Below are 15,248 nucleotides of genomic sequence, written 5' to 3'. Positions count from 1 at the left end.
AACATTGCTATATGGTTGCGAGGCAAAGGGTATGGATAGGGTTTTGTGGAGAAGGAGTGATGTGTTGGAAATGAGATGTTTGATGACAATATGGGGTGTGAGGTGGTTTGATCGAGTAAGTAATGAAAGGTTAAAAGAGATGCGTGGTAATAAAAAGAATATGGTTGAGATAGCAGAAGACGGTGTATTGAAATGGTTTGGTGACATGGAGAGAATGAGTGAGGAAAGATTGACAAAGAGGATATATGTGTCAGAGGTAGAGGGAGCGAGGAGAAGTGGGAGACTAAACTGGAAGTGGAAGGATGGAGTGAGAGAGATTTTGAACGATCGGGGCCTGAACATACAGGAGGGTGAAAGGCGTGTAGGAAATAGAGTGAATTGGAACGATGTGGTATACCGGGGTCGACGTGTTATCAGTGGATTGAACCAGGGCATGTGAAGCGTCTGGGGTAAACCGTGGAAAGTTTTGTAGGGCCTGGATGTGGAAAGGGAGCTGTGATTTCGGTGCATTACACATGACAGCTAGAGACAGAGTGTGAACGAATTTGGCCTTTGTTGTCTTTTCTTAGCGCTACCTCTCACGCGCGCGGGGGGAGGTGGGTGCCATTTCATGTGTGGCGTGGTGGCGACGTTAATTGATGAAGGCAGCAAGTGTGAATATGTACATGTTTATATATATATATATATATATATATATATATATATATATATATATATATATATATATATATATATTTTTTTTTTTTTTATTTTCCAAAGAAAGGAACGGAGAGGGGGGCCAGGTGGGGATTTTCCCTCTGAGGCCCAGTCCTCTGTTCTTAACGCTACCTCGCAAACGCGGGAAATGGCGAATAGTATGAAAAAAAAAAAAATATATATATATATGTGTGTGTGTGTGTGTGTGTGCGTGAGTATGTGTATGCATGTATACGTTGAAATGCATAGGCATGTATATGATATTCGGTCGTTTATGTATATATATATGTGTATATGGGTGGGTTGGACCATTCTTTCGTCTGTTTCCTTGCGCTCCCTCGTTAACGTGGGAGACAACGAGAAATTATAATAAATGAATAAATGATATATATATATATATATATATATATATATATATATATATATATATATATATATATATATATATATATATATATATATATATCGGTTTTCGGTTTTTATTTTTTTTTAGTTTCCAAAGGAGGGAGCAGAGAGGGGGGCCGGGTGAGGATGTTACTTTAGAGGTCCAGTCTTCTGTTCTTGGCGCTACGTTGCTGGCGCGGGAGGTGGAGAATGGTATGAAAGATATATATATATATATATATATATATATATATATATATATATAACCAAAATAATGATACGTCTCTTTTGCAGGACGTGGAGAAGCTCCCGCGGGCAATGACCTTTGAGCTGGACGGCGACCCCTTGGTCCGTGCTGTCCTGGACGGAGACAGGGACAAGACGCTGCTGCTTTTGAGTGAGGGACGATCGGTGATGTCCGGCTGTGTGACGGGAGCGTCACCCATCCTTACTTCTCATACCAGACCTGACCTCCCCGCCATTCTCCCAGCAGTCATGAGAAAGGTGAGGCCAACGTGCCTAGATAATATCCGAGAGACATGTTCTAAGACATAAGAGCATCAGAATATTTTCATAACTCCAGTCGTTCCATTTATCATAACACAGATCCTCATATCTAACAAAGATTTTTAGATTAATATCACAGTAAAGTTAGAAATCTTATCCATCATCCTCTTAATAAAAGTACATTGAATTGAAATTATCGAACCAGTTTTTTATCTTCAGAAGTCAGGTAGGAGGAACTTGTTTACAAGTGTCATCAAACAGACCGCTACTGTCTATTTGGACGGTAACATCCACTTGTCCTTTAATATCCATATTTCCCTTACTACCTATTTGCCTTGTAATACCCATTGGTCCTATAATGTCTCAGGCAGACACTATTTTCTTGAAATATTCCTGAGAGTGAATTAAACGCTATCATTTTATCAGAAACAGGTGGAGTTTAACTTTCATCGCGAATGTCGAATTACTCCCTGAAAACTTAATTAAGGTCGTAAAGATCAACTTTCATGAAATGAATAGATTATATTTTTGGATGAAAAATAGAAGACGAATATCATCTCTCTTGTTAACGTAACTGATGCAATCAGCATATCAAGTTTTGTTAGTTGGAGTACATTAACGCTAGGAGTATGATCAGTTGCCTGTGTATAGCTTCGTTCTTTAGCCTTGCAGTATCTTGTATACTTTTGTTTCCTGATCAGGCCAGCTTGAATTTTGTTGTTAAAAACCAGGAACAGTAAATCTGCTTGTGTGAATAGTTTCCCAAATGACACAATGAAGAATCGTGAGAAAGAAGCTGAGATCTTTTGCTTTCCACACTCCCTTCTAGATGAGTCCACCAGATCACCCATCACTTACCCCATGTCTGTACACAACAAACCACTTCCACTCTCTCTCCTTATATCATCCTTTGGTCTGGGTCTTCCAACGTATCTTCTTTAGATAATGATTAAAGGAAGAAGAAAAGGAGTTACGACGGGGGAAAGAATAGCTTGTACTGGAAGAGAGGTTGTGTGATGTGGATGTGTTTTTAAATCTTTATCATATTCCCCCGGCAGACTGGGGATGTGTATGTAGTGATGTCTCTTTGTAGTCTAGGGGAGTAGATTTGATAGGCTAAGCATTTTACATTGTGATTATCGATCTACGGTTTGAGTTTCATAAGTGTCATCAGGCTCTGACGGAACCAAGGTGTTCCATGCTTGTACTACTGTAAAGGTCTCAGATATGTGTCTCTGTCATCATTTTATCTTAAGTATATGCTGAATGCTTTAATCTTTAGCTGTTCGTGCTTTTCGTCAATGCTTTAACTGTGGGGTGTTTCTATTGTGATGAATCGTAGGGCCCTTATTCTGTATCCTTTGTATCAGCAAGTTAGGATGGGTAGGGTCATGGCTTTAAGCAGGCGTAAATTTTGGACTCTTGAAGAATGGTTGGAGCTGCTTTACATAGTGTATCTGGCCTTCCTGGTTTGCGTGTCAATTACTCTGGCCTCTTTGAACCTTTGAGAAAGTATCCTTTGCTTTCCATAACGATGCAGATATTGATAAGGATTAGAAGCTATTTTGAATTAATATGTTGGGTTTTCTGGATGGCTGTTCGTACCCTCGGCAAATGATTTTTCATTGAGAAACAGTTGCTAGGAGAATCAGTCGAGATGATTCTGTGGTCTAATGTGAGATGATCCTTTCCTTGTTGTAAGTCAGTCAGTTGGCTTATTTCTGTCTGTCTGTCTGTCTGTCTGTCTGTCTCTCTCTCTCTCTCTCTCTCTCTCTCTCTCTCTCTCTCTCTCTCTCTCTCTCTCTCTCTCTCATGATTTTGGTTGTGAAATCAAATTTCTTCACGCTTGATTCTGAACACAATATCCTCGTTCATGAATTCGGGGTGCTATTCCTTTGTCCTCATCACTCTTTTTGCTGTTAAGTTTTAGGGGGTTTGATGCTGCTCTTGGAACTCATCTGTCAACGTCTGACTCTTTGCCAAAATGGTTTCAGGTCACTGTATCTTTCGCTCTACGGAGTTGACCGTGTTTACCCAGTACATAATTGGCAGTTGGAGGACTTTACATTGCTGGTATACCATATGCTCAGCTGTTGGTAACTGACGTAGTCTAGAATACTGATGTTAAGGTGATTATATTCTGTCATTTCTTGTGAGGGCGGAGAGTATGACAACGTCTTGTATCTTTTGGGTGGGATTGCAGTCGTTGCATCATTTCGACGGGGTCATGCCATCTGTCTAATGCCTCGTCTGTTGCACCAGTTATCTTGGTGGTCCTTGTTTATTACTTCACTGTACACTTCATTGCTGTTCTACAAGGGAGGTAGCCAGCCGTTGTGTTCTTTGGATGAGGATTAGAGTGGTTGATATACCAGGGTAGCCTTGTCTGATGTCGATTTCATGATAATGCTTTTCTACTTCCAAGTTCTATATCCGACGTAATAAGGGCTAAGTCTAAAGGTTGGAAGGTTGAGAAGTTTGCCCCATGTATAGAACGCCGGAGCATTATATCGTGTCATTAGATTTCTGCATATGGTGTTCGTGTAGCAATGTATGAGGCATTTAGACCACGGTTGATGCAGACAGGTTCAGGCCCCGATCAATCCATCTTTCCACCTCCAATTTGGTCTCCCACTTCTCGTTCCCTCCACCTCTGGCACATATATCCTCTTGGTCAATCTTTCCTCACTCATTCTCTCCATGTGCCCAAACCACTTCAAAACACCCTCTTCTGCTCTCTCAACCACGCTCTTTTTATTTCCACACATCTCTCTTACCCTTACGTTACTCACTCGATCAAACCACCTCACACCACACATTGTCCTCAAACATCTCATTTCCAGCACATCCATCCTCCTGCGCACAACTCTATCCATAGTGGGGCCCACGCCTCGCAACCATACAACATTGTTGGAACCACTATTCCTTCAAACATACCCATTTTTGCTTTCCGAGATAATGTTCTCCACTTCCACACATTCTTCAAGGCCCCCAGAATTTTCGCCCCCTCCCCCACCCTATGATCCACTTCCGCTTCCATGGTTCCATCCGCTGCCAGATCCACTCCCAGATATCTAAAACACTTCACTTCCTCCAGTTTTTCTCCATTCAAACTCACCTCCCAATTGACTTGACCCTCAACCCTACTGTACCTAATAACTTTGCTCTTATTCACATTTACTCTTAACTTTCTTCTTCCACACACTTTACCAGACTCAGTCACCAGCTTCTGCAGTTTCTCACATGAATCAGCCACCAGCGCTGTATCATCAGCGAACAACAACTGACTCACTTCCCAAGCTCTCTCATCCCCAACAGACTTCATACTTGCCCCTCTTTCCAAAACTCTTGCATTTGCCTCCCTAACAACCCCATCCATAAACAAATTAAACAACCATGGAGACATCACATACCCCTGCCGCAAACCTACATTGACTGAGAACCAATCACTTTCCTCTCTTCCTACACGTACACATGCCTTACATCCTCGATAAAAACTTTTCACTGCTTCTAACAACTTTCCTCCCACACCATATATTCTTAATACCTTCCACAGAGCATCTCTATCAACTCTGTCATATGCCTTCTCCAGATCCATAAATGCTACATACAAATCCATTTGCTTTTCTAAGTATTTCTCACATACATTCTTCAAAGCAAACACCTGATCCACACATCCTCTACCACTTCTGAAACCACACTGCTCTTCCTCAGTCTGATGCTCTGTACATGCCTTCACCCTCTCAGTCAATACCCTCCCATATAATTTACCAGGAATACTCAACAAACTTATACCTCTGTAATTTGAGCACTCACTCTTATCCCCTTTGCCTTTGTACAATGGCACTATGCACGCATTCCGCCAATCCTCAGGCACCTCACCATGAGTCATACATACATTAAATAACCTTACCAACCAGTCAACAATACAGTCACCCCCTTTTTTAATAAATTCCACTGGAGTACCATCCAAACCTGCTTCCTTGCCGGCTTTCATCTTCCGCAAAGCTTTCACTACCTCTTCTCTGTTTACCAAATCATTTTCCCTAATCCTCTCACTTTGCACACCACCTCGACCAAAACACCCTATATCTGCCACTCTATCATCAAACACATTCAACAAACCTTCAAAATACTCACTCCATCTCCTTCTCACATCACCACTACTTGTTATCACCTCCCCATTTGCGCCCTTCACTGAAGTTCCCATTTGCTCCCTTGTCTTACGCACTTTATTTACCTCCTTCCAGAACATCTTTTTATTCTCCCTAAAATTTAATGATACTCTCTCACCCCAACTCTCATTTGCCCTTTTTTTCACCTCTTGCACCTTTCTCTTGACCTCCTGTCTCTTTCTTTTATACATCTCCCACTCAATTGCATTTTTTCCCTGCAAAAATCGTCCAAATGCCTCTCTCTTCTCTTTCACTAATACTCTTACTTCTTCATCCCACCACTCACTACCCTTTCTAATCAACCCACCTCCCACTCTTCTCATGCCACAAGCATCTTTTGCGCAATCCATCACTGATTCCCTAGATACATCCCATTCCTCCCCCACTCCCCTTACTTCCATTGTTCTCACCTTTTTCCATTCTGTACTCAGTCTCTCCTGGTACTTCCTCACACAGGTCTCCTTCCCAAGCTCACTTACTCTCACCACCCTCTTCACCCCAACATTCACTCTTCTTTTCTGAAAACCCATACAAATCTTCACCTTAGCCTCCACAAGATAATGATCAGACATCCCTCCAGTTGCACCTCTCAGCACATTAACATCCAAAAGTCTCTCTTTCGCGCGCCTGTCAATTAACACGTAATCCAATAACGCTCTCTGGCCATCTCTCCTACTTACATAAGTATACTTATGTATATCTCGCTTTTTAAACCAGGTATTCCCAATCATCAGTCCTTTTTCAGCACATAAATCTACAAGCTCTTCACCATTTCCATTTACAACACTGAACACCCCATGTATACCAATTATTCCCTCAACTGCCACATTACTCACCTTTGCATTCAAATCACCCATCAGTATAACCCGGTCTCGTGCATCAAAACCACTAACACACTCATTCAGCTGCTCCCAAAACACTTGCCTCTCATGATCTTTCTTCTCATGCCCAGGTTCATATGCACCAATAATCACCCACCTCTCTCCATCAACTTTCAGTTTTACCCATATTAATCGAGAATTTACTTTCTTCCATTCTATCACATACTCCCACAACTCCTGTTTCAGGAGTATTGCTACTCCTTCCCTTGCTCTTGTCCTCTCACTAACCCCTGACTTCACTCCCCAGACATTCCCAAACCACTCTTCCCCTTTACCCTTGAGCTTCGTTTCACTCAGAGCCAAAACATCCAGGTTCCTTTCCTCAAACATACTACCTGTCTCTCCTTTTTTCACATCTTGGTTACATCCACACACATTTAGGCACCCCACTCTGAGCCTTCGAGGAGGATGAGCACTCCCCGCGTGACTCCTTCTTCTGTTTCCCATTTTAGAAAGTTAATACAAGGAGGGGAGGATATATATACATATATATATATACATATATATATATATATATATATATATATATATATATATATATATATATATATATAAATATATATATATATATATATTTTTTTTTTTTTTTTATACTTTGTCGCTGTCTCCCGCGTTTGCGAGGTAGCGCAAGGAAACAGACGAAAGAAATGGCCCAACCCACCCCCATACACATGTATATACATACGTCCACGCACGCAAATATACATACCTACACAGCTTTCCATGGTTTACCCCAGACGCTTCACATGCCTTGATTCAATCCACTGACAGCACGTCAACCCCGGTATACCACATCGCTCCAATTCACTCTATTCCTTGCCCTCCTTTCACCCTCCTGCATGTTCAGGACCCGATCACACAAAATCTTTTTCACTCCATCTTTCCACCTCCAATTTGGTCTCCCTCTTCTCCTTGCTCCCTCCACCTCCGACACATATATCCTCTTGGTCAATCTTTCCTCACTCATCCTCTCCATGTGCCCAAACCACTTCAAAACACCCTCTTCTGCTCTCTCAACCACGCTCTTTTTATTTCCACACATCTCTCTTACCCTTACGTTACTCACTCGATCAAACCACCTCACACCACACATTGTCCTCAAACATCTCATTTCCAGCACATCCATGCTCCTGCGCACAACTCTATCCATAGCCCACGCCTCGCAACCATACAACATTGTTTGAACCACTATTCCTTCAAACATACCCATTTTTGCTTTCCGAGATAATGTTCTCGACTTCCACACATTCTTCAAGGCCCCCAGAATTTTCGCCCCCTCCCCCACCCTAACATCCACTTCCGCTTCCATGGTTCCATCCGCTGCCAGATCCACTCCCAGATATCTAAAACACTTCACTTCCTCCAGTTTTTCTCCATTCAAACTCACCTCCCAATTGACTTGACCCTCAACCCTACTGTACCTAATAACCTTGCTCTTATTCACATTTACTCTTAACTTTCTTCTTCCACACACTTTACCAAACTCAGTCACCAGCTTCTGCAGTTTCTCACATGAATCAGCCACCAGCGCTGTATCATCAGCGAACAACAACTGACTCACTTCTCAAGCTCTCTCATCCCCAACAGACTTCATACTTGCCCCTCTTTCCAAAACTCTTGCATTTGCCTCCCTAACAACCCCATCCATAAACAAATTAAACAACCATGGAGACATCACACACCCCTGCCGCAAACCTATATTGACTGAGAACCAATCACTTTCCTCTCTTCCTACACGTACACATGCCTTACATCCTCGATAAAAACTTTTCACTGCTTCTAACAACTTTCCTCCCACACCATATATTCTTAATACCTTCCACAGAGCATCTCTATCAACTCTATCATATGCCTTCTCCAGATCCATAAATATATATATATATATATATATATATATATATATATATATATATATATATATATATATATATATATATATATATATATGAGTCAGTTGTTGTTCGCTGATGATACAGCGCTGGTGGCTGATTCATGTGAGAAACTGCAGAAGCTGGTGACTGAGTTTGGTAAAGTGTGTGGAAGAAGAAAGTTAAGAGTAAATGTGAATAAGAGCAAGGTTATTAGGTACAGTAGGGTTGAGGGTCAAGTCAATTGGGAGGTGAGTTTGAATGGGGAAAAACTGGAGGAAGTGAAGTGTTTTAGATATCTGGGAGTGGATCTGTCAGCGGATGGAACCATGGAAGCGGAAGTGGATCATAGGGTGGGGGAGGGGGCGAAAATTTTGTGAGCCTTGAAAAATGTGTGGAAGTCGAGAACATTATCTCGGAAAGCAAAAATGGGTATGTTTGAAGGAATAGTGGTTCCAACAATGTTGTATGGTTGCGAGGCGTGGGCTATGGATAGAGTTGTGCGCAGGAGGATGGATGTGCTGGAAATGAGATGTTTGAGGACAATGTGTGGTGTGAGGTGGTTTGATCGAGTAAGTAACGTAAGGGTAAGAGAGATGTGTGGAAATAAAAAGAGCGTGGTTGAGAGAGCAGAAGAGGGTGTTTTGAAATGGTTTGGGCACATGGAGAGAATGAGTGAGGAAAGATTGACCAAGAGGATATATGTTCCGGAGGTGGAGGGAACGAGGAGAAGAGGGAGACCAAATTGGAGGTGGAAAGATGGAGTGAAAAAGATTTTGTGTGATCGGGGCCTGAACATGCAGGAGGGTGAAAGGAGGGCAAGGAATAGAGTGAATTGGAGCGATGTGGTATACAGGGGTTGACGTGCTGTCAGTGGATTGAATCAAGGCATGTGAAGCGTCTGGGGTATACCATGGAAAGCTGTGTAGGTATGTATATTTGCGTGTGTGGACGTGTGTATGTACATGTGTATGAGGGGGGGGGGGGGTTGGGCCATTTCTTTCGTCTGTTTCCTTGCGCTACCTCGCAAACGCGGGAGACAGCGACAAAGTATAAAAAAAAAAGAAAAAAAAAATATATATATATAAAGCATACAAACCTCCAATAGCCAGAATCGAACCCGGGAACCCTGTGCAACAGGCGGGAATGCTATCGCTAGGCTATGGGCCTATGCACTTTGTTCGTATTCATATACCTCCACGTTGTAGTTAGGTTCGGTAAAATGCTACCTGCTGGCTATGTGCGCCTGTTGGGAAATAACCGGTGTAGACCCCGTTGCCCACCACCAGGCCCATAGCCTAGAGGTAGCATTCCCGCCTGTTGCACAGGGGTCCCGGGTTTGATCCTGGCTGTTGGTTTGTATGTTCTAGGAATGTGCGCGTTTGTATGCACTTTGTTCGCACATATATATATATATATATATATATATATATATATATATATATATATATATATATATATGTGTGTGTGTGTGTGTGTGTGTGTGTGTGTGTGTGTGTGTGTATCTGTTTCCTCTTTCATAAATTTAATATACAAGGAGGGGAGGGTTTCTGGCCCCCCCCCCACTCCCGTCCCCTTTAGTCGGCTTTTACGACACGCGGGACGATTTTTGTAGGAAAGTAGTGCGAATGATTGGGAGATGTATAAAAGAATGAGGCAGGAGGTCATGACAAAGGTGCAAGGGATGAAAAAGAGGGCAAATGAGATTTGGGGTGAGAGAGTATCACTAAATTTTAAGGAAAATAAAAAGATGTTTTTAAGGGAGGTAAATAAAGTGCGTAAAACAAGAGAACAAATGGGGACATCGGTGAAGGGAGCTAATGGGGAGGAAATAACGAGTAGAGTTGAAGTGAGAAGGACATACAGTGAGTATTTTGAAGGTTTGTTAAATGTGTTTGATGATAGAGTGGCAGATATAGGGTGTTTTGGTCGAGGTGGTTTGCGAAGTGAGAGGGCCAGGGAGAATGGTTTGGTAAACAGGGAAGAGGTAGTGAAAGCTTTGTGGAAGATGAAAGCCGGCAAGGTGGTGGGTTTGGATGGTATTGCAGTGGAATAGATTAAAAAAGGTGGTGACTGTGTTGTTGATTGGTCGGTAAAGATATTCAATGTATGTATGGATCATGGTGAAGTGCCTTAAGGTTTTCGGAATGCATGCATAATGCCATTGTACAAAGGCAAAGGGGATAAAGGTGAGTGTTCAGATTACGGAGGTATAAGTTTGTTGAGCATTTCTAGGAAATCATATGGGAGAGTATTGATTGAGAGGGTAAAGGCATGTACAGAGCACCAGGCTGGGGAAGAACAGTGTGGTTTCAAAAGTGGTAGAGGATGTGTGGATCAGATGTTTGCTTTGAACAATGTATGTGAAAAATACTTAGAAAAAACAGATAGATTTGCATGTAGCATTTATGAATCTGGAGAAGGCATATAATAGAGTTGATAGAGATGCGCTGTGGAAGGTATTAAGAGTATATGGTGTGGGAGATAAGTTGCTTGAAGCAGCGAGAAGTTTTGACCAAGGATGTAAGGCATGTGTACGAGTAGGAGGAGAGGAAAGTGATTGGTTTCCAGTGAAAGTCTGTTTGCGGCAGGGGTGCGTGATGTCTCCATGGTTGTTTGATTTGTTTATGGATGGAGTTGTTAGAGAGGTGAAAGCAACAGTTTCGGAGAGAGGGGCAAGTATGCAGTCTGTTGTGGATGAGAGGGCTTGGGAAGTGAGTCAGTTGTTGTTCGCTGATGATGCAGCGCTGGTGGCTGATTCGGGTAAGAAACTGCAGACGTTGGTGACTGAGTTTGGTAAAGTGTGTCCAAACCATTTCAACACACCCTCTTCTTCTCTCTGAATCTCATTGTTTCTATTTCCACAAATCTCTCTTAACCTTTCATAACTTAATCAAACCACCTCACATATTTCAAATATTTCATTTCCAATATATCTACCCTCCTCCATACAGCCCTATCTATAGCCCATGCCTCGCAACCATATAATATTGTTGGAAATACTATTCCTTCAAATATGAACATTCTCATTTTCCGAGACAACGTTTTCTCTTTCCACACATTCGTCATTGCTCCCAGTATCCCCCCACCCTATGACTCAATTCCACTTCCATGGTTCCATTTGTTGCGAAGTCTACTCCCAGATAACTAAAACACTTCACTTCATCCAATTTTCCTCCATTCGAACTTACATCCCAACTAACTTGTCCCTCAACCCTGCTAAACCTAATATCCTTGCTCTTATTCACATTTACTTTCAACTTTCTCTTTCAAACACTTTCCCAAACTCAGTCACCAACTTCTGCAGGTTCTCACTCAAATCAGCCACCAGAGCTATATCATTAGCGAACAACACCTGACTCACTTCCCGGGCACTCTCATCTCCAACAGATTGCGTAATCGCCCCTCTCTCTAAAACTCTTGTATTTACCTCCTTAACCATTCCATTCATAAACAAATGAAACAACTATGAGGACATCACACACTTCTGCCGTAGACCGACTTTCACTGGGAACCAATAACTTTCCACTATTCCTACTCGCACACATGCCTTACATCCTTGATAAAGACGTTTCACTGTTTCTAGCAACTTACTTTCCACACCATATACTCTAAAGACCTTCCACAGATCATCTCTGTCAACTCTATTATATGCCTTCTCCAGATCCATAAATGCTACATACAACTCCATCTGTTTTTCTAAGTATTTCTCACATAAATTCTTCAAAGCAAACACCTGATCCACACATCCTTTACCCCTTCTGACACCACACTGGTCCTCCACAATCTGATGCTCTGTACATGCATTCACTCTATCAATCAGTGCCCTCCCATACAGTTTACAAGGTATACTCAACCAACTTGTGCCTCTGTAGTTTGAGCACTTACCTTCTACCTCTTGCCTTTATGCAGTGGCACTTTACAAGCATTCCGCCAATCCTCAGGCACTTCACCATGATCCATACATACACTGAAAATCCTTTCCAACCAATCAACAACGCAGTCACCCCCCTTTCTTAATGTATTCAACTGCAATGCCATCAACTTCCACCGCCTTGCCGGATTTCATCTTCCGCACGACTTTCACCACCTCGTCTTTCTTCACCAAACTACTCTCCCTGACTCTCTCACATCGCATACCACCTGACCAAAACACCCTACATCTGCCATTCTATCATCAAATACATTCAACAATCCATCAGATTCAAAATACTCACTTCATCTCCTCACTCCATCACTACCTGTTATCACCTGCCATTTTGCCCATGTCCCCGATGTTCCCATTTGTTCTCTTGTTTTTCGCACATTATTTACCGCCTTCCAAAATATCTTTTTTCCCCCTAAAGTTTAATGATACTCTCTCATCCCAACTATCATTTGCCCTCTTTTTCAACCCTTGCACCTTCCTCTTGAACACCTGCCTCTTTCCCTTATACATCTCCCAATCGTTTGCACTCCTTCCTTGTAATTATCACCCAAACACCTCTCTTTTCTCTTTCACTAGCAACTTTATTTTTTCATCCCACCACCACTACCCTTTGGAAATTGTCCACCTCCCACATGTCGCATGCCACATGCATCTCTTAAACATACGTTCACTGCTTCCCTAAATACCCCCCCATTCCTTATCCACTCCCCTCACTTCATTTACTCTCTCCATAGTATTCCTGTAGGTCGCCTTACTCACACACGTCCTCCTCCACCATTCAAATTCGACTCGCTGCTGTTGCCAGTGTTTTAGATTAATTGATTTGCAAACTCGTTTGTTGCATACACAGCGAAAGATGTATGATGACGAGGAAATATTCTTTAACATAAGAGAGAATTACTGGTAATATATTACTGTATCTAAACAAATTTCTTTCAGGTTTTGTGTGACAATGTAGAGGATGAAGTGTCCCGTATCGAGGCCCAGGGGAAAAACGTCGCCAGCAATGCACTGTGTAAGAAACTGCGGGCATGGAAGAAGCATGTTTATAGATGTGGCTTTGACGTCATTAGGACTTCTTGCACTGCTGGTACCAGAGATCAGCTGTGCCTCACTGCGAGGCTGGGGCTCCCGTATTCATGCCAGCTGTTGGCCATCGCCAACACCCGCTCCGTCACCTTACCGCCAGCTGAACGTCAGCTCTTTGTCCTCGGCACAGAGAGCAGACGACTGGACGCTCTATACACTCTCTACCGAGACTTAAGGATAAGTCCTCACAGCGTGACGGACGAAGGAAAGAGCTATTCAACAGAGTTTCAAAGGCTGATGCTAGTTGGTGAGATTCGTCTGCTTAGGTGTGTGATTTCCAGCGATATCGCACTCAGGCAGTCTCTAGGAAATGAAGCAGCTGACCTATTTGGAGAAGACGAAGACTTTGGTACCGATAACACTCAGTGTCTCACTGGGGAAAGGCCGTCCATTCGGGAAAGCACACCAACGTTCACTGATGACACAATGCTTGTTTCTGATGATTACCTTTATCTTACTGAGGACACTCTACTTCTCACTCTTCCCAGAGATAACCAACCTATTGCTGAAGACCATGCCTTTAGTAATGAAAGCTGTACGGATGTCACTGATGGAAAACCAGTTTCTCCTGAAAGTAATCCTTACATGAAGCGACTCATTCCGAAAGACAAATCAACCATTAACATGGATAATCCTTGTTGTGATGGCACACCATCCATATCTATAACTGTTCCAATGATCGCTGACGACAATCTATCTCTTAGAATTAATGGGCTGCCTCCTTCTAATGATTTGCTTGCTTTAATCAGTCATTTGGGGCTTGTCTGCATATTGCACAAAGTAATTCAAGCCTCCCATTTGGGTTGAATGCGGCAGTACACAAGCAATCGGGAAGCACCTTGTTGCATGTGGCCGCATCTAATGGACAGATGGGAATGGTGGAATATCTTCTTTTTCACGGCGCTGATCCAGGGCACATGACTAGAAGTGGGCTGACGCCCGCCCATATGGCCGCCATCAGGGGCCACAAAGACTGCATGAAGTACATTATCGAGTATTCACAGAGACGAAGGGACAGCATCCAGAACAACCCGGGGAGCATCGACATGACCCCAAGAGAACTGAAACAGTGCTACAAGGAGAACCTGAAGAGGTCGAACATTTTGACGTGTGACGAGAGTTATAAGATCTTGAAGCAGACCGACCTGGCCACTCGGGCAAGTCTTCTCCTGCAACAGAAGTGCCACAAGTTGAACATCGTAACGGAAGAGGATTTGTTACAGTATCTGAAGAAAGGAATTCATACACAGGAAAGTCTGCGAGCTCACGATTTACTTCCCAACATAGAATATGAAATAAAAATATTAGCCAAAGAAGTGGGAGAAATTAATCCAAATATGAAAGGCCGGGTGGTTGCCGGTCTGAAAATAGTCGAGGGAACAGAACCATTTCTCCAGGATTCTATCAACTTCTTTCTCGAGCTGGACGATCACCATGCTTTAGATGGAGGTGACTTGAACCTGACAATGGGCGAAGAATATTTCGATCTGAAAGTATCGTCATCCAAAGAACCCGAATTGTTCTGGGGTCGAACTTCATCCAGGCATTCGAATTTGCAGTTAAGAAAACTCTTGGAAACTATGAAATGACGTCCCTCATCCTGTTGCCTGACTTTGTGCAGACTGTCGCCTCGGGTGTCAGCCTGACTTTGTTGTGGTGGCAGAAGCCTCACGCTGGACTGCTGAGGGTACACCTGACCCCCGTACTGAAGGCGCCTTGG

General features: G+C 42.8%; 1 protein-coding gene across 2 annotated transcripts in view; it reads left to right on the top strand.

Annotated features, from left to right (window-relative positions):
- LOC139754957 (uncharacterized) overlaps positions 1–14,351 on the top strand; it is a 58,741-nt gene extending 44,390 nt beyond the window's left edge. Inside the window, exons 4-5 of one of the 2 annotated variants that reach the window (XM_071672782.1) lie at positions 1,375–1,584; positions 13,379–14,351. In XM_071672782.1, coding sequence (XP_071528883.1) covers positions 1,375–1,584; positions 13,379–14,335 — 1,167 coding nt within the window. In that variant the 3' untranslated portion in view covers positions 14,336–14,351. Of the gene's footprint in view, positions 1–1,374; positions 1,585–13,378 lie in introns of those variants that run through there. The other variant, XM_071672781.1, reaches the window with a different exon arrangement.
- The last annotated feature ends 897 nt before the right edge of the window (positions 14,352–15,248 follow it).

The sequence above is a fragment of the Panulirus ornatus genome, chromosome 18, assembly GCF_036320965.1.
Source record: "Panulirus ornatus isolate Po-2019 chromosome 18, ASM3632096v1, whole genome shotgun sequence".
Taxonomy (NCBI): domain Eukaryota; kingdom Metazoa; phylum Arthropoda; class Malacostraca; order Decapoda; family Palinuridae; genus Panulirus; species Panulirus ornatus.
This window is presented reverse-complemented; position numbering and strand designations above follow the sequence as displayed.